General features: G+C 38.4%; 1 protein-coding gene across 1 annotated transcript in view; it reads right to left on the bottom strand.

The window, feature by feature from the left end:
• The window catches only part of LOC134749683 (hornerin-like), a 28,044-nt gene extending 15,484 nt beyond the window's left edge, over window positions 1–12,560 (bottom strand). Inside the window, exons 1-5 of the mRNA XM_063684701.1 lie at window positions 12,387–12,560; window positions 9,972–10,167; window positions 8,993–9,367; window positions 7,759–7,959; window positions 3,914–6,621 (exon numbers count right to left, since the gene is read on the bottom strand). Coding sequence (XP_063540771.1) covers window positions 3,914–6,621; window positions 7,759–7,959; window positions 8,993–9,367; window positions 9,972–10,167; window positions 12,387–12,395 — 3,489 coding nt within the window. The 5' untranslated portion in view covers window positions 12,396–12,560. The remainder of the gene's footprint in view (window positions 1–3,913; window positions 6,622–7,758; window positions 7,960–8,992; window positions 9,368–9,971; window positions 10,168–12,386) is intronic.
• Window positions 12,561–18,558: the final 5,998 nt, after the last annotated feature.

Consider the following 18,558-nt stretch of genomic DNA (forward strand, 5'->3'; position numbering starts at 1 on the left):
GTATTTTTCTTTTAGGTGTGGTAAAGAATGCCTTGGTTTTATTTTCGGCAGGGAAGGATTTAGCCTTCCCTCGCTTAAAATTATTTTCTTTAAATACTTTTTTATAAGCAAAAAAATCTGAAATTTGACGAAAAAAAGGAACGCTCAAATAACCCCATATATTGTCACACAATTGCCTTAAAAAAGAATAATGCCTCGCCTAAAAGTCTGTTAGTAACTTGGTACTCATAAAAACGAAATCCATAAAAGGTATTAAAATATTACAAATTAACAACTTGCATTCAAATTGATAGCAATACAGATAGATACTTAAGTAATTTGTCTGGTCATTTTACTTGTTGTTATTACAAATGATTATAATCAGTAATGGATGATGAATGTGAAGACATTTGTCATGATCTGGTTCTCTGGGTGGTCGGTCAGCCACTCCTAACTGTTTGTAAATAAGTAATTTTTATAAATGTATTAATACGACCTCTTTGAATTGTGTCTAGTCTAACTGTATTAAGACATTTAAGACAATTGACATTTAAGTTATTACATTATTCATGGAGACTATATAAAGGAGCCAAATCTCTATGTATGAAAAGTGTCCATCAAAAAACAGTAATTAGGCGGCGCCACCATACACCGAAATACTACCAAAACAACCTACGTAATTTGGTCGGGTTATTTGTTGCCTTATATGGTTCATGTTTTACTCATGTCCCAGAGCCTAACTAGCGCCACCGAAGAGATTAGGAACCATTATTTAAAGCTGAAAGCGGTCACTTCTGCAACAATTCTGCCATAAGAGATTGGCATCCTTACTATACCATCCATAGTTGGTTGACTATTTTTATATATTTTATTTCTTTAGTTTGTAACATGCCGGGTGTTTCCTGTAACAGGAGCAATGAATTAAGCTGTAGGCTGTACACCTCAAACTGACCAACATTTGTTATATGTTATTAGTTACATCATAGCCGCTGCATGAAAAACACCCTAATATCATCTATACTAATGTATTTACACCTGTGATGACGAAATAAAAATGATTGATTGATTGATTAAGGCTCGTTTATTTTAAATTTGTGAGATGAGAGATTGGGATCTTAGAATTTGCATTTAGATGTTCGAAAATGACTGTTGTAATTTTACCAAACGACTGAAACAATGTTTTTCAGAAAGTACAGTAAAACCACCCAACTAAAGTATAGTCCTGTACTACCACCCAACTACTACAACTATGGTCGTCAAGTTCAAAGCGTACTTAAGTATAATTAATTATGTTTGGTTTTGTCTAGGTTTTTTCATCCATTTATAAACATATTTTTCAATAGAACTTCGACATTCAAAAAATATCATAGATACCTATTCCATGTTATTTGGACAATAACTGAGAGCTTTTGAAGTTGGGTGATTTAACAGTACTTAAGTTAGATGTTTTATATCAAAACCTATTTAAAATAATTAGCGTTGTGCCGGCAGATAGGTTTACCTAGAGTTTGTTTGTTGCGTTTTGAATTTGACATGTTAACTTCATTTTGCAATTCATACTCACTATTATTTAAAAGAAAATAAATTAAACTGTTTTTCCTATCATTGTCACGTAAGTACTTATTAGTTCCTAAATATCTGGAAGACAAAGCTTTGCTCGGAAAGCATAAAAACTCAAAAATGCGCTTTCCCAGACATAAGACCTAGTTCGATTTTTCGCCCCCGAAAACCCCCATATAGCAAATTTCATCAAAATCGTTAGAGCCGTTTCCGAGATCCCCGATATCACCCGATATTATGTAGAATAGGTAAGTATAAGATTACAAGTTGTAATTTACAACAATCTTTATTTTTTACGGTGCGGGACTGCTATTATGAGTTTGGCCCATTTTTGGGGTATAGGTATGTGGGACTCTCACCTCCCATGAAAAAGAGGGGGAGGAGCCTGAGCCTACCCACTAAACCCACACCGGCGTTTCCCACAAAGTGCCGTTTGGGGAGGTGTCCTGGATTCGCTATATTCACTCCCCCCCCCCCCCGAGACCTAAAGTACAACAATCTACTACTCATTCATATTTATTCATAGCATCAATAATATTGTTCCTAGGACTTTAATCCCTTAAATATTTCTCAATGAAGCGTGGATAATATTAATGGTCAAGTTATTTTTATCACCGCTATTATAGTGTTTGTGTGCCATTGACCTTTGTGGCAGGTTTTCAGTTATGTCATCAATAGTACTATTGGATACTTTTCGTGGTCATAATATATTATGATCTTCGTAATCGTTTTTAGGGTTCCGTACCCAAAGGGTAAAAACGGGACCCTATTACTAAGATTCTGCTGTCCGTCTGTCTGTCTGTCACCAGGCTGTATCTCAGTGATCCCATGAACCGTGATAGCTAGCCAGTTGAAATTTTCACAGATGATGTATTTCTGTTGCTGCTATAACAACAAATACTAAAACGTACGGAACCCTCGGTGCGCGAGTCCGACTCGCACTTGGCCGGTTTTTTGTCTTTATCCTGTTAACGACAAAATTCTTCAGGTGACTGATGTGAGCAATGATACATTTTTGAATTAGTTTTGTAACATGTCAACATAAGAGGCCAATTCTAGCTTTAGTTATTCAATCAATAATCATCGATACTGTCGATAATTTTGCCAACGTCAAAGTGGATCCCAAGTGGGATCGAATTAATATTATTTGTAATAAATAAACTTCAGCCAGTGACAATCAATACAATCTTACAGGACGACACGCGGAAAAATAACTGATAAAGTAACAGAAAGCGTGCGTTACTCTTTTATTTATATGTACCAAAGATAGATATAACTCCGTAATAGATGGATATAGTCTAAGGAAAAAACGTGCCTCGAAAATCAAGAAAATTTGATTCTTTGGCCAACTCTCGTATAGATTGCGTCGACGGTTTCGTTTGTTATTTAACAATTTTAACGCATATCAGTGAAAGAGCATGGGTCAAAATAATATAAAAATAATTAATGCAAATATTGCAAATAAAAAAAATCATTTATCCATATATAAATTAAATACATTTTTTGATATTTTTATTTTTAGTTTTAGTTTTAATCGTGTGTCGATAGATGGCAGTGAATTTGCTGTGGCTACAAATTTTACTATGACAGTAGCGCTAGAGCGCCCTATTATATATCCTCTTTATATGTAGTACCTAGTGTTGGTTTTGCACCATAGGCCAAATTAGATCCATAAAAAAGCGTTTTGAGGAATTAATTTCCAGTAAGCTGGAAACCGTCCTAATACCTTCATTTGGTCCTAAATGCGTGTAATCTGAGTTTGCGCAATCTAAGGAGGTGTGCATTAAATTTTGGGAGCCTAGGATATTTTATTTTTCTTGGATTGCCACACGACTCAATGTAGAAGGAACCACCGTCAATTACAAATGGTGGCATTGTAATTGATGGTGGTTCCTTCTACATCAAGCAACCGGCAAGGTTTGGTGGATCAGACAGTGAAAAGGCATGTTTCTTGATTGTGTCATACGATTATGTCTTATCCTTGCGTTATATAGCCACCTCACTTCTCAGGTTACCATTGATTGTATATTTGTTCATTGCTGTTCTCTTTTTTCATAGGATTTGTCAGACTAATAAATAAAACCATTTCAATTATTATTTACAGAAATAATTTATTAGAGAGCATATTTCATGTTCAAAACGTACAGCCGAAGCACGTATGGCTATCTCTACATTATATCTACGATATTATTTAATTTCATTTATATTATTGCCACTTCCACCCTATTGTATCACAATCAATGCTCCAGTTCCAGTTTCAATGCCGATTGATTTAAAAATTACCTTTTTACAATCATTGTTTGGGTTCAGCATCCGGACGTTAGACGTTCAAAACTAGAGCGTATAATTCTATGGCACTTATTCTAAATTAATAATGGTAACCCGATTCGTCAAAGCTAGGTGGCGCCCTGGGTCCTCCAAAAACTTCTCCTTTTCCGGCGACTGACGAACTCTGCGTTGGTTTAAAGGCGGAGTTGCTTTGGAAAGTCGAAGCAATGGAACTATCCTGACTAGGCTTGCCGAAGCTGGGTTGCTGACCGAACACACCTTGGCAACATGTGCTCGTATCTCCTTGACCGAAAGGTTTGGGAGTTTCAGCAGCAGTAGCGAAAAAATTTCCTTGAGATGGTCTACGCTGGTTGAATTGATGACTATTTTGGTCAGTTTGACTTTGCGCTGGGTTGAACTGCTGTTTGACAGGTTTAGCATCGAACTCGTCAGTGGATTCCTGAGTTTGAGCGCTAAACTGATCACCTTGGATAGCTTGACCAAATTGGGGCTTTGGACTAAACGATGTTGATTGGTGGGACTGTGAGTGTACCTGACCAAATTGGGGACGGGATCCGAAGGTATTCTGCTGGGCTTTTGCGCTTTGACTAAACTGGGTGGGTTGAGGAGCGAATGAGTCAGATGTAGCCTGTTGAGGTGAAGTGGTAGACTGTCCGGATTGAGGTCGGGATCCGAATTGGTTGCCTTGTGAAATCTTGCCGCTTTGACTGAACTGGGTAGGTTGAGGAGCGAACGATTCAGATGTTGCCTGTTGAGACGAAGTCCCAGGTTGTCCGACCTGAGGCCGGGATCCGAATTTGCCTTGTGAACTTTGACTGAACTGAGTAGGTTGCGGCGCAAACGGCTTCGATGATGCCGGAGCTGAAGCGGTAGACTGTCCAAATTGAGGTCGAGATCCGAATTGATTGGCTTGTTGAGCCTTAGCGCTTTGAGTGAACGGAGTAGATTGGGGAGCAAAATTTTGAGAGGTAGCTTGAGCTGTAGTGGTAGGCTGTCCAAAATGGGGTTGCAAAGTAGTTTGAGCTGAAGCAGTCTGTCCTAATTGGGGTTGCGGATCAGCAGGTTTCTGAGTGCTTGGCAATTTAGTTCCGAACTGTCCGAATCCATTTTCTGGAGGCGGCAGCATCTCCGCTGGCTTGGTGTATTCATATACCTCTCCAGTGTACTGTAGGTTCGTTACAGGCGCTTCTGGCTTGGTGTCGTCATCAAGCTTGATCTCTTTCACTTCTTGCAATGGCTGCTGGCTCAAAGGCTTAGCCGACTCGAAGTTCTGTTTTTCAAATTGGCTCGATAGAGCTCCACTGGACTGCGATTGGGATGTGGGTTGCGCACTGTAAGAAGCCTTGCTGGGTTGAGGTGATGAAGGACGGCTTGATTGGAGGGATGAGTGTTGCAATTGTTGCCTGGAGTGGCTCGAATGCTGACCGTTGAAACTAGGAGCTGATGTAGGAGCAGTAAAAGGAGAGGCGGATGCTTGTGTGATCCCATTGGTAGCTGAAGCGATAGCATTACTCTGGAACTGGTTATCTGACGGAGTCGATTGAGTGAGGAACGAAGGTCGCCTAGATGGACTTTGACGCTGGCTGTTTTGCGATGGGAATACAGTTGAAGGATAGTTTTCTTCTTCTTGGGGAGCTTGGGAAGACGATGGGCGTTGGGTTACTCTATCAAACTGATTAGCTGGCGCGCTTGAAAACCTCGAGGGTGACTGGGGTGTATTAAAAGCTCTAGAAGGCTGATTGTAGTAATAAGAATCATCCTGAACGGTAGCTTGTTGGGCGAATTGAGGTCTCTGAGTGCTGGGAGAGAATTGGTTATCAGCGTTTTGAGAGAATTGGTTTTGAGGAAATTGAGGGCGCCTGCTACCAAAAGCAGTCTGTTGGGTGAACTGTTCTTGCTGACGGGGTGCTTGGGTAGGGAGTGCTGATTGAGTATTCCTATTTCCACCAACTGGGCGGTTATTAGAGGTTTGAGGTCTAGACTGAGGGAAAGATGGAGTGGTTGGTTGTGCAGGGGCCTGGGAAGTCTGAAGATGTGAGTTTTGTGACGCAAAGTGCGACTGTCCGTTGTGACTAGGCTGGTTCTTGAAACCAAATGCGTTGGTAGTAGGTGCAGAAGATGGAGCTGACGGAGCATCTTGGGGACTTGTTTCAAAAGCGGTAGTCAGTTCAGTATCAGGGACGGAAGTTGCATGTTGAGAGTCGAAAGAGGCTGAAGTGTGAGCCAAGAACTGGTTACGTCCGTTTTGGGGGGCAGTGTTTGCCGCGGAGCCAAACTGCTGCCTATTGCTTTGGGAAGATAATCGGTTTCCATGTTGGTTGACCTGATTTCCGATGGTGCTTTGTTTGAAGTCATTGAATTGATTAGTGGTGGGTCTTGAACTGAAAGATTGAGAAGTTGGTCGGTTCTGTTGAGACGGGGAATGGAAATTTCCAGAACCCTCAGTCGATTCATGTTGGTAGCTTGAGGATGAATCAGCATCTGAACTATCCGTGTTAGGGTTCTGTTGCCTTTGGTTTTGTGTCTGTTGGAACGGAGGCAAATACTCGTTTCTCGATCCAACTCTGTTCGCAGCGTTCTTTTGGAAGCTTGTGAACTGGTTCACTGTTTTGTCACCGCCTTGTCTGTTGGGGTTGAAAGGCTCGTTCTGAATGTTCTGATTAATGAATGTGCGGCTTGCATCGACATCGGTGTTCCCAGTACCGGCTGATGGCCCGCCATTCTGTTTACCATTAGCGCTGTCACTTTCCGCGTAATCGCCTCCCGCATTGTACTTCTGAGCATCGTACAAGCCTGTAAATAAAAAATGAAAGTTGTTAGCCATTTGTCAAGCGGTTGACGATATATCAGTCGGCAAATACATTTATCACGGCACAATGGTATAATGCTGAGCTGTCCCGTAACGGATTTTGTCAGTGATTTTAAAACGATAATGAATTGAGTGGTTTCTTATTTGTAGGGGATTTTTATAATTGTTTAAGCAAGTGAAAATTTAAGTAGCAAAAGACATTCAACATTGCTATTGAATAATTTAATAGATGCCTCCTTAGAACACAATGTGTTATACTAGTTAGTTCTAAATAGTTTTAAATAGTCTAAGATGTAATATTAGGCAGATTTTACGACTTTTTTGTTTTAGTCTTAAAGAAACAATTAACATGCGTAAGTCCAGCGTTGTTAAAAGAAAAGACTGTTGACCAAATTAAAAAATATGCTTACGAATTCCCCCTTTAAATAATAAATAAAAGCTTTGTGCTTGATTAAACTCAAATTGAAAGAAAAAAAGCCGCGATGCACTAATCAGAGTCGCGCTCCGAGGGTTACGTACCATCGCATTCCTTTTAGCTATGGAACCCTAAAGACATTCATTATTGATTGCCTTTTAAGTAATAATCGTCAAATGGGAAACGTGTTCGTGAAACAAATGAAACACGGTTTTAAAAAGGATTAAGACAATAGTTAACCTTGATTCACTTTAATGGTATGGTAACTATTGAAAAGACGATCGGATAACAGTAAGTAGGTAATTAAGTAATGAATGATCTTTTAGTTTCCTGTCTTAGATTCTTTTGAATTTCTAACCATGAGGAAACTTTCCGCAGAAGTAAGCATTAGTCATATAATACGGTAAAATTTGGCTGTAAAAAGTGAGTAAATTTATACGTCTACAGGCGATATTACACTTTTTTTAAATTATTAGTAAAAATTCCAGTTCCATCTGAACCTTTCTCGAATAGAATCTTGCCCGAAGCGTGTTTTCTTTCTATTTTCCTTTAATTTAAAAATATCAATCATGCTACTTGAGATTTATCAATATTATTCCGCATAAATAACCCGATAAAATATTCACATGCTTACTTCTGAAGAAGTGCATGTGGATTAAGCTTTTTTAAGACATATATTTAAATTTAAAGAAATAATTTAGCTCACCATCATCAACAACACCATTAGCCTCATCCCTGGCGTTCTGCTCCAATGACTTCAGGATCTCCTCCGGGATCGGAGGCGGGGTCGGCAGATGATCACCCCTGGGCTGGTACCCGCCCTCGTCGGCAGTGTACGTTACCGTGTACACTTTCCCGTCGTCTCCAGTGTACGAGTAACCGCCCTGAGCTTGGACGCCGTTGGTTGCTGTTCGAAATTCAAAATAGTTTATTGCACTATTAACTATTTGCACTCATATAATTGTTATTTGTGCAACAAGAGAGGAAAGTTGGTTTTTATTGCGAGTATTTATTTTGAGTCCCGAGAAAGCGAAAGATTCTATAATTGAATCACAAGCGAAGCGAGTGATTCTAAGTTTGAATCTTGAGCGTAGCGAGGGACTCAAAAACATGAGATGTTTAAATAACTTTGCTCTCGTGTTGCACATATAATTTTTCACCTCAGTAGTTAGAACATATTAAAGGTAAAAATGTATTTTGAATTACGCAGAATAATACAGAGAAAAAAAATGTAATAGAAGTACTGCCATGAACTGCCACTTCAGGCAGTTCATGGCCTTCACTAAATTAAAAAGCTACTTTGTTTCACTCCCTGGAGTGAGGAAAGTCGCACTTTCCTGCTGAGATGAAAATTTATATTATCCTACTACTAAAAATATTCATTCGTTAGGTACTTCTTCCAAATTATCAACTTATTATTGTGAATATTAATTTTATTTTTATTTAGAATTTGAATGACTTGTAAAATGTATTTTATTTTTACCAATAAAAGATCTGTATCTGTATCTGTACTAAGTATTGTCAAAAAAATGCAACCGGAAAGGCAATTTACTTAATAATTTCTAAAAAACTACTAACAAAAATTGTATCATCATTATCATCATCATCGTCATTGGCTACAGTATCTTTGCAGTTTATAGTTGCTGCATCGAAGGAGGTAGTCTACAGCCTATATCGACTGCGATGGCTGAATAATCCAATGATGGCCGAACAGTATTTCTTGCCGCATCGATCATAGACATGTCTTGACGCCTGAGGTGAGTGATGAGGTGATTGAAAATAATAGTAGATTTTGCTAATAAGTTTGCAAGTAACTTGCAGTCCCGGTTTTTATCCTTATTCATCCCGCCATCCCTATTCACCCCGGTTGATGGTATATTTTTATTGGTACCAAAAAATCCTGAATAAATTACCACTAGTAGAGTTTTGAGTAGATCTACCTGTTCCAGTCTCTTCAGCAGAAATTCCATTATCAGTTTCAAATGCGTAGGTAAAGCCCTCATCACCAACTTTGTTGTCGAACCTCAAAGTGTTGGCAGCGCGTTCCTGAGCTGCTTGGGGACGCTCTGGTCTTGAATCTACAAATTGAGACTCTCCAGAAACTTCTAAACCTTCAGGCGACTCTCTTGCTTCAAACTCTGAATCATGTGAAGTGTGGGAAGCGAATGCGGAGTTAGGACCGAAGCCTTGAGGGAACCTGAATCCAGCCTGGGCGCCTCGGAAGGCAGCTTCGCCTACTTTAGAGGCAGTGGAACCGTAGGTGTCACGGGGAGCGCCGAGGCCAGTATCTTCGGATCCTGCAGCACCTCTAGTTCCTAAAATTTAAAAGATTGGTTAATGAAATGGAAGACAAGTATATTCTTATTCTGTAAGCTATTTATGACGAACGTTACGTGTCACCAGGACAAATGAAATAAAATTCGAGAACTAATATCATAGACCTAAAATAAAATTGCTGCCACAGTAGATCTGGTTTTATACCTACCCTGAAAAAATCATTTATTAATAACTAGGTAATAAAGACGTTGATGTAATTTTCCTTAGTTTCCGATCTAGATGAAAGAGTGCATATTGATCCAGTTGTCCTGGCCAAAAGCAGGATATCCGTACCCCTGACAGAGGCAATAGTATTTAGCAAACAAACCTACAAGAGTCAAGAACTACTCTCTGAAGCTTCCCTTAGGAGCCTAGTTCTGGAAGAAGTTAGGAGTCTGCAGTGATGCGGCACAGACTCCTACGGTGTCAGCATGGTTGCATTTTTATCACCTGTTACTATGCCTGTCACTTTCGCACTAACATACTTGTTAGAACGTGACAGGCATGGTGACAGGCGATAAAAATGCCACCGTGCTAAGCCCGCTGGAGTCCTGGCTAAGCGGGCAGCTGATGTAAAGGTTCCATTGTAACTAGACAACATACCTGCAAGAGCAGCGTCGACAACCACGCCCTGGAAGTCATTGTCGTAGCTCCCTTTAGGAGCCGAGTTCTGGCTGAAGGAGTTAGGAGCCTGCAGCGATGCTGCACTGCCTCCTGCAGTCCTGGCTGATGCAGGAGGCAGGTAAGTGCGGTCGAGCTTGGCCGCGCCGCAAACCGCGGCCAACGCGGCTACTATTAACTGGAGAAAAGTTTTTTTTTGTTAACTTATAGCAAAAGACACAACTATTCTGATATTTCCATAAATAGCAGATATTAGACCAAGCTAACCCTGCATATAAATTTTTTATAAAATTAAGACGTGTCAAAGCTTTTTGAACTCCGCACGGACGGACTCAAAATAGAACATGGTGTCTCAATTACTTCCTTGTCGTTTGACAACCGATCTGGCCTAGTGGGTAGCGACCCTGCCTGTGAAGCCGATGGTCCTGGGTTCGAATCCCGGTAAGGGCATTTATTTGTGTGATGAACACAAATATTGGTTCCCGAGTCATGGGTGTTTTCTATGTATATAAGTAGGTATGTATTTATCTATAGTTTGTCAAGGGACTGTCTGATTTCAAACATAGACAGAGAGAATCATACTATCTTTGTTTACACTAGTACTAGCACCCAAAAGAAAAGGATGAGTATAGTTTTTTTTGTTCCTATTTACTGACAAGATTTGCTTGACCAACTATATATAAGTATTGTATATCGTCGCCTAGCGGCCATAGTAGAAGCTTTGCTTAGTTAAGGGCTAGGTTGATCTGTGTAAAATGTCCCCTGATATTTATTTATAGCTAGTAAGACTTGAGAAAGAATTTGAAAATTCACGCACAATTATCTCTACTCAGGATTTAATTAGGATATTTTTTTGCAACGCAGAAAATTAAGAAAAACAATAGAACGAATCTTGAAGCTCAAAATTGGAATAACTAATCAGGGGGCCTATTTTTAGGGTTCCCTACCCAAAGGGACCCTATTACTAAGACGCCGCTGTCCGTCCGTCTGTATGTCCGTCTGTCACCAGGCTGTCTCATGAACCGTGATATATCTGTTTTTATTTAATTTCAAGCGTTCGATCTCGTGTGGCTCCCTTCAACATTATCTCCACTACTAGGTATTTAAATTCTACTAATAGAATTAAAAACGAGTGGTCAATACCGCTAGATTCCCAATTTCTATTGCTCGTATTTCAAAAATATCAAAATTCGCTGTTTTCCACAGACTAGAGTTACGAAATCGAGAGCTCGAAATTCAAAAAACCGGCCAAGTGCGAGTCGGACTCGCGCACGAAGGGTTCCGCAAAAAACGGCATAATAATCACGTTTGTTGTATGGGAGCCCCACTTAAATAATTATTTATTTTATTCTGTTTTTAGTATTTTTTGTTACAGCGGCGATAGAAATACATCATCAGATTCTGTGAAAATTTCAACTGTCTAGCTCTCACGGTTCATGAGATACAGCCTGGTGGCAGACAGACGGACAGACAGACAGACGGACCGTGGAGTCTTAGTAATAAGGGTCCCGTTATACCCTTTGGGTACGGAGCCCTAAAAATCGGCCTCTGGCCGATTTTAAAGATCCTTATTTTTATAATATAGAAGGCAATAAACGAGCAGAGGAATCGCCTGATGGTAAGCGATTACCGACGCCTATGGACACCCGCAACACCAAAAGGGTTATATAGAGTTATTTCCGCAAATTTGTGAATTATTGTTTATTATTTTTTATCTGTAAAAAATGTACTACGCTATCTGTTAACTCTGCCATTTCATGTGATGTTGAATAAAAATGTTCTATTCTATTCTATTAGGTGCCATTATTAATGATTTTCTGTTATAAATTATTTTTGGCAAAAAAGAATAAATTAATTTTTCATATTGCAAATATTTCAAGCTGTTGAACTTTAAGTAGGTATCCATTTAGAAACTAATTAAATGCAAATTATTTATTCTTCTTCCTCCTCGCGTTATCCGGGCATTTTGCCACGACTCGTGGGAGCCTGGCGTCCGCTTGACAACCAATCCCAAGAATTGACGTAACACTAGTTTTTACGAAAGCGATTAATGCAAATTATTTAGCTATTTTTATTGATAAATTTGAAAATATACAAATTATACGTTTTATTGTTGCTATGCTTCTTGCAGTTAATTTAAATTTCTAAAACTTCAGCATATGACGGTTGTTTTTATAAAAATTTGAAATAATGGCGACATATTTATTACGCAACAATTAAAATCACTGATCCCGAAAAAGCAATCAATTATTCACATTTCGAAACCGTTAGCCACCATTATTAAATAAGATCCGCATGTTCCACTTGCCCGATGGCACAAATCCCTGGATGCCATTGCTCAATAAAAAAAAACACTTGTCAAATGATTGATCACCGCTTCCGTAACAAATGTATTACCAAATTCATCTCTTGTGCCGAACTAACTCCCGAAACCAGCTCCAATGAGCGAACCCCAGATACTGATGCTACAAAACGCACCACATTTGGTTTATATACATCTTCAAAAGTCGTCTAAAAAAACGTGCTCACGAATTCTAACAACATTATCTTTGCAGCTACTTCTTGGAACATCCTCAAATGCTATCAGAAATCTTACTTTGTTGCGTTGCAGTAAGATCGAAATCTAAAAGCTTTGATTTTCAAAAGTGAACGTGATAAGTTTGTAGATGCACGCGGAGATCCCAAGTTCAAGTAGCGAAGTAATGTTAGAATTTAATTGGGAATGATGTTTATTTATATGTTTACAATGTTGTCATTATATATTTTGGAGCGTCGTGATCTATAAAAAGGGCAAAATAATATGCTCTTTTTATTGGTAGAATCGGAATTTGACCATTGGTCTTATGAATAGAGTAATCAATACTGCCGAGGTGGAGAACGTTTGGATGTAAATTTTCACGAGCTGTCGTGAGGTTACGCTAGGTCACGTCTTTTATAGAATAATTCCAATCTAGTTTATTTGCGTTCATTCAAACGTTAATTGTAAGTCAGGTGAGTAACTTTGTTTTCAATATTTTGGCCGAGTAAATATTAAAAACCATACAATTTTGATATATTCTTCCGGTTCCTGATAGATGAAACATAAAAATACTCATGCATGACAGTGATTCGATTGAATGAGGGCTAACGCGTATGAATTCGCCACTAGGGGCGCTAGTGTAGATGGTGGTCTTCGCAAAGTTCGAAATGTCAAATGTCACTTGTCACTTCAATGACTGACAGCTGTTCTTTAGTTTTTTGGACCACCATCAACAGAGGCGCCCACCTCCCAGACTACCGAACATTCTCCTCACGTGTGAAAGTCAAAAACCGACATTGGCAAATTCACCCCGTGCAAAATTGCGGGGAGTAAAAGCCAGATAGGATAAAAAAAAAAAAAAACAGAGGCGCCAACTGGTGAGCAAAAAAACGATATCCCCATTCAATTCAAATCTGTCATATGTATGTACCTACCTAATCTATATAGTATATAATGGATGTATATCATTTTTAAGCTAAAAAAATATTATTAAAAAAAATTAACATTCTAAATTCTGGTTGACATAAATTTTAATTTTATTAGATGATCTACAATTCCAGCCTATTTATAACTTTTTTTTTAATTATTGACATGATGTTGACATGCATTAAGTAGGTATAGTTTGTCAAAGGACTGTCTCATTTCAAACATAGACAGAGAGAATCATATTATCTTTGTCTTACACTAGTACTAGCACCCAAAAGAAAGGGATGAGTATAATTTTCCTGGTTGTTACTGACTGACAAATTGGTTTGACCAACTATATTCAATGACAATGATTTTAAATTTCGCTTAAATTCCAGAAAAAACTGTTTCGTACCAAAGTTCCACACGCTTTATTACTATAAAAGTAAATATGAGTAATTAAAATTACTCGACCTAAATCCTCCTAAAATGGCATCACAGCCCCAAACTAGGATCTGATTGTGCTAATTATAGCTATCAAGCTATCTAACATTACAATGGCTTGCGAAACAGAGACAAACGATTCTAATGATTAAACCAAAGCAGGCGTGTGCATATTTATTTTTAGGGGTCTCAAATATTTTATTTATTTATTTAATCTTTATTGCACAAAAGAAAATACAATCGTACAAAAGGCGGACTTAATGCTATGAGGCATTCTCTACCAGTCAACCTTCGGGCAAAGCAGACAATTTGTAGGCGGTGCAACATAGTGATTACATATATACAAGTATAGTTAAATAATGGATAGGCATAGACATACATACATATATCTGTATATATAATATTCATATAAATACATACAATATACATACATACAAATAGATAAGATATCAGATGAAACTTTCAAAACAGAAACACTAAGAATTCATCGTTCTGCCAGCAAAGTACTCACGTAAGGATTTTTTAAATGCAAATCTATTCGGACACTGTCTAATTTTAACAGGGAGACTATTCCAAAGGCGAGCTGCCTGAATAGAGAAAGAATAGGACATGAAACCTGTTCGGTGAAATGGTATGGACAAAGAAAGGTTGCCAGTAGAGCGAAGTTGACGGACACGAGAAACACCATAGTAGTTGAAGAAAGATTTGAGATATTCGGGAGATTGGGGATCATTAATAACAGAAAAGAGGGTGCAAAGCATGCGAATATTTCGACGAACACGTATAGGAAACCAGCCGAGTTTAGAGCTGGTCGTATTTACGAAGACAGAAAATGAAACGAATGCAGTTATTTAGTAAACGATCTAACTTGTTCAAGAGCTCTTCATTTAAGTCTGGATAACACACATCACCGTAGTCAATTATGGGTTGGATTAATGTCTGTGCTAATAATATTTTTGTTTTAACGGGTAAAAAGTGTTTAAGTCTGTTAAGGGCATGTAGAGATCCAGTGACTTTTCGGCAAATTTCAGCTACCTGTATCTTCCAACTCAGGGTGCTGTCTAAATAGACGCCTAGGTCTTTTACACTCTGGCTGTAAGGAATCGGAGTGCCATTGAAATATACGGGGGGTGTAGAATCTATTTTCGCGAGCTGGCGTTCGCTACCTATGATAATGGCCTGACACTTAGACGGATTAACAAACAGACCGAACTTCTCAGACCATCGCTGGATATGTAAGAGGTCTAGATTTAATTTGTCAACAGTAGCAGCTAGGTCAGTAACGCTACAATGGTCATAGAGTTGCAGGTCGTCGGCGTAAAGATGGTACGAGCAGCGAAGGTCAGGAGTAATAAAATTAATAAATATGGAGAACAGTAGTGGTGAAAGGATACCTCCTTGAGGCACGCCAGTGGCTAGGTCACACCATTCCGACAAAGCGCGATCAACTCGTACCGCTTGCTGACGTCCGCAAAGATAAGCCGAGAACCAATTTCGCGCACCAGGCGACACATTGAGGTGCTCAAGAAGGGCAAGGAGAATCTGATGGTCAACAGTGTTGAATGCGTTTGAAAAATCTACAAGGATAAGTACAGTGACCATTTGATTCTCCATGCCACGTCTGATGTCCTCAGTCACCTTAAGCAGCGCAGTACAGGTGCTATGTCCCGGCCGAAAACCTGACTGAAAGGGGCTCAGAAGTTTGTTTGAGAAAATAAACCTAGACAGCTGCTTGTGAGCCAAATATGTGGCGGGGTTTTTGTTCCCGGGTGATGTTCAGTACTTTTTGAAGTAAAACTTCTTTAGGCGCAACTAGAGGGTCTTAGTTTTTTTTCTGACGGAAGTAACGCTCAGTGCCATCATAGCGATAAACGTCAAACAAGTTTTACTTCAATCGCGCGTAAAGATTACACGCACACACTTTTTTTTCAGGTTCTCAATTTGTCGGGATATTTGATTTTACAAGCTCTTATTTAATTTGAACCTATTTATGTTTGTTCGGGTCAAATCTTGCAAGCTCCTGAGCGTTACTTCCGTCAGAAAAAAATCTGAGTTACCGTCTAGTCGCGCCTAAGGAAGTTTAACTTCAATAAAGTTTTCTTTAAAAATATTTGGGTTTGTAATAATGGGGTTCGCAACTGTCAAAGGTTTAACCTTGGCGCCATCATAGCTTGCCCCTTTTTCTATGAGATTTTGCTTAAAGAGCTGGCATCCAGGGCATTATAAAACAAAAATTTGACACAATTCTAGGGATTGACAGGGCAAGCTATGCTGGCGCCATCTGCTAATAATTTCGACCGGCCAACCCCATTGTCTTGATGTAGTAGTTGCAAGAAAAATACAGTAAGCTTTTATAAGCTTGTATCAAACATATGACATTTTGGACAAAAAACTTCTTGTATGTTCTTGATGTATGTTTCACGATTCCTGGAAGACTGCTGGAGCTGTTTGGGGAATCCTATTTTTATTTGAATGGGTATGTTTGATTTGGTGTTAGTGTCATTAAGCCAGGATCTAATGATGGAATCCTGGAGAAATCATATTGTTATTTCGACAAGTTCTGATATCTTGTTTGGTGAAGTACAGTAGCGGCAAAAAAATCTATCATATTCCTATTTTCTTGCAGGCATTTATTCGAAAATTCAAGAAATTAGACTTTATATCATGTAAACAATGATTGTATCATCATCACGATCATATATATATATATATATATATATATATATATATATATATATACATACTTACGTCCCACTGCCACGTAATAACATAGGCAACGACTTTAGCACAATGAAAGTATGTTATAAATATTGAATTTCTTATTTGAAAACATTAAAAAAGCGAATCTTACCAACAATCAAACCTAGATGGATCGATTTTTTCACCCTCGTTAGCCTCTGGTTTGAAATTAAATCGAATTATTACTTTTTCACCTCAGCAGCTCGAACAAGCCTACTTTCGTCACTCCCTGGAGTGAGGAAAGTGCGACTTTCCTCACTCCAGGGAGTGAAACAATGTAGCTTTTTAATTTAGTGAAGGCCATGAGCTTCATACTTTTATTACATTTTTTTTTATGGTATGGTACGGTACGGTACGGTACGGTCCGGTCCGGTCCGATCCGGTCCCGTATCGTATCGTATCGTATCGTATCGTATCGTATAGTATCGTACATATTAAAATACTTTTTTTCTGTTTATTCTGTGTAATTCGAAATAAATTTTAACCTTTAATATGTTCTCACTACTGAGGTGAAAAATTATGTGTGCAACACGAGAGCAAAGTTATTTTACATCTCGTGTTTTTGAGTCCCTCGCTACGCTCAAGATTCTAACTTAGAATCACTCGCTTCGCTCGGGATTCAATTATATAATCTTTCGCTTTCTCGGGACTCAAAATAAACACTCGCAAGAAAAACCAACTTTCCTCTCTTGTTGCACAAATAACTATATAATTTAATACCCAAATTATTTTAAAAATGCACCCTAGTTTGATCGAATTGTCCTTTTCATACGTCCCAATATTGTCCATATGTTGTCGAAATCGCTAGAGCTGTTTTTGAGAAATTACCAAAAAAAGGAAAAGGTATCTGATAAAGTATGAATAGTTATTTGTGCAACAAGAGAGGAAAGTTGGTTTTTCTTGCGAGTGTTTATTTTGAGACCCGAGAAAGCGAAAGATTCTATAATTGAATCACGAGCGAAGCGTGTGATTCTAAGTTAGAATCTTGAGCGTAGCGAGGGACTCAAAAACACGAGATGTAAAATAACTTTGCTCTCGCGTTGCACATAAAAATTCTCACTTCAGTAGTGAGAACATATTAAAGGTTAAAATGTATTTCGAATTACACAGAATAATACAGAGAAATGAAAAAAATAATAATATTGTAATGAAGTGGCAGTTCATGGCCTTCACTAAATTAAAAAGCTACTTTGTTTCACTCCCTGGAGTGAGGAAAGTCGCACTTTAGTCACTCCCAGGAGTGAGGAAAGTCGCACTTTCCTCACTCCAGGGAGTTAAGAAAGTAGGCTTGTTTGAGCTGCTGAGGTGAAAAGATTATCGAGCTAAATATTTTGAATTGTATTATTGTATGGTACTAAAATCTTATTTTTATAATCATTGTTGCTGCGTTTGTAAAGTACCTATAGAGTAGTGAATACATTCATTAAAAAAAATATATGTCTGTATCTGTAGGTATTTAAAAGAATGTAAACAAACCACAATTAGGTATTTTATTGGGCAAGAAAATTCTTAAGGTCAATGAGGGCTAACGCGTATGAATTCGCCGCTAGGGGCGCTAGTGTAGATGGTGGTCTTTTCCATAGTTCGAAATGTCAAATGTCACTTATCACTTCAATGACTGACAGCTGTTCTTTAGTCTTTTGGACCACCATCAACAGAGGCGCCAACTGGTGAGCAAAAAAACGATACCCCTCATTAATTTAACTTGATGTGCCAAACTTACCGAATTTTTACTACGATATATTACTTACTCAATGTAACAACGAATAAAAATAAGTAAAACGTAGTAAATAATAAACGTAGTACCACTGTATATGTATATCTTGTATGTAAATAAATGTTTATTGTTATGTAAAAAAAAAAAATAAGTAAAACTAATCTTATAATAAATAACTAAAAGCTATATTCATTTCAATTACTCTTATAGTGCTAAAAAAAATAAGAGGACATTGTTATAACATC

Source organism: Cydia strobilella, chromosome 18 (genome assembly GCF_947568885.1).
Source record: "Cydia strobilella chromosome 18, ilCydStro3.1, whole genome shotgun sequence".
Taxonomy (NCBI): Eukaryota; Metazoa; Arthropoda; class Insecta; order Lepidoptera; family Tortricidae; genus Cydia; species Cydia strobilella.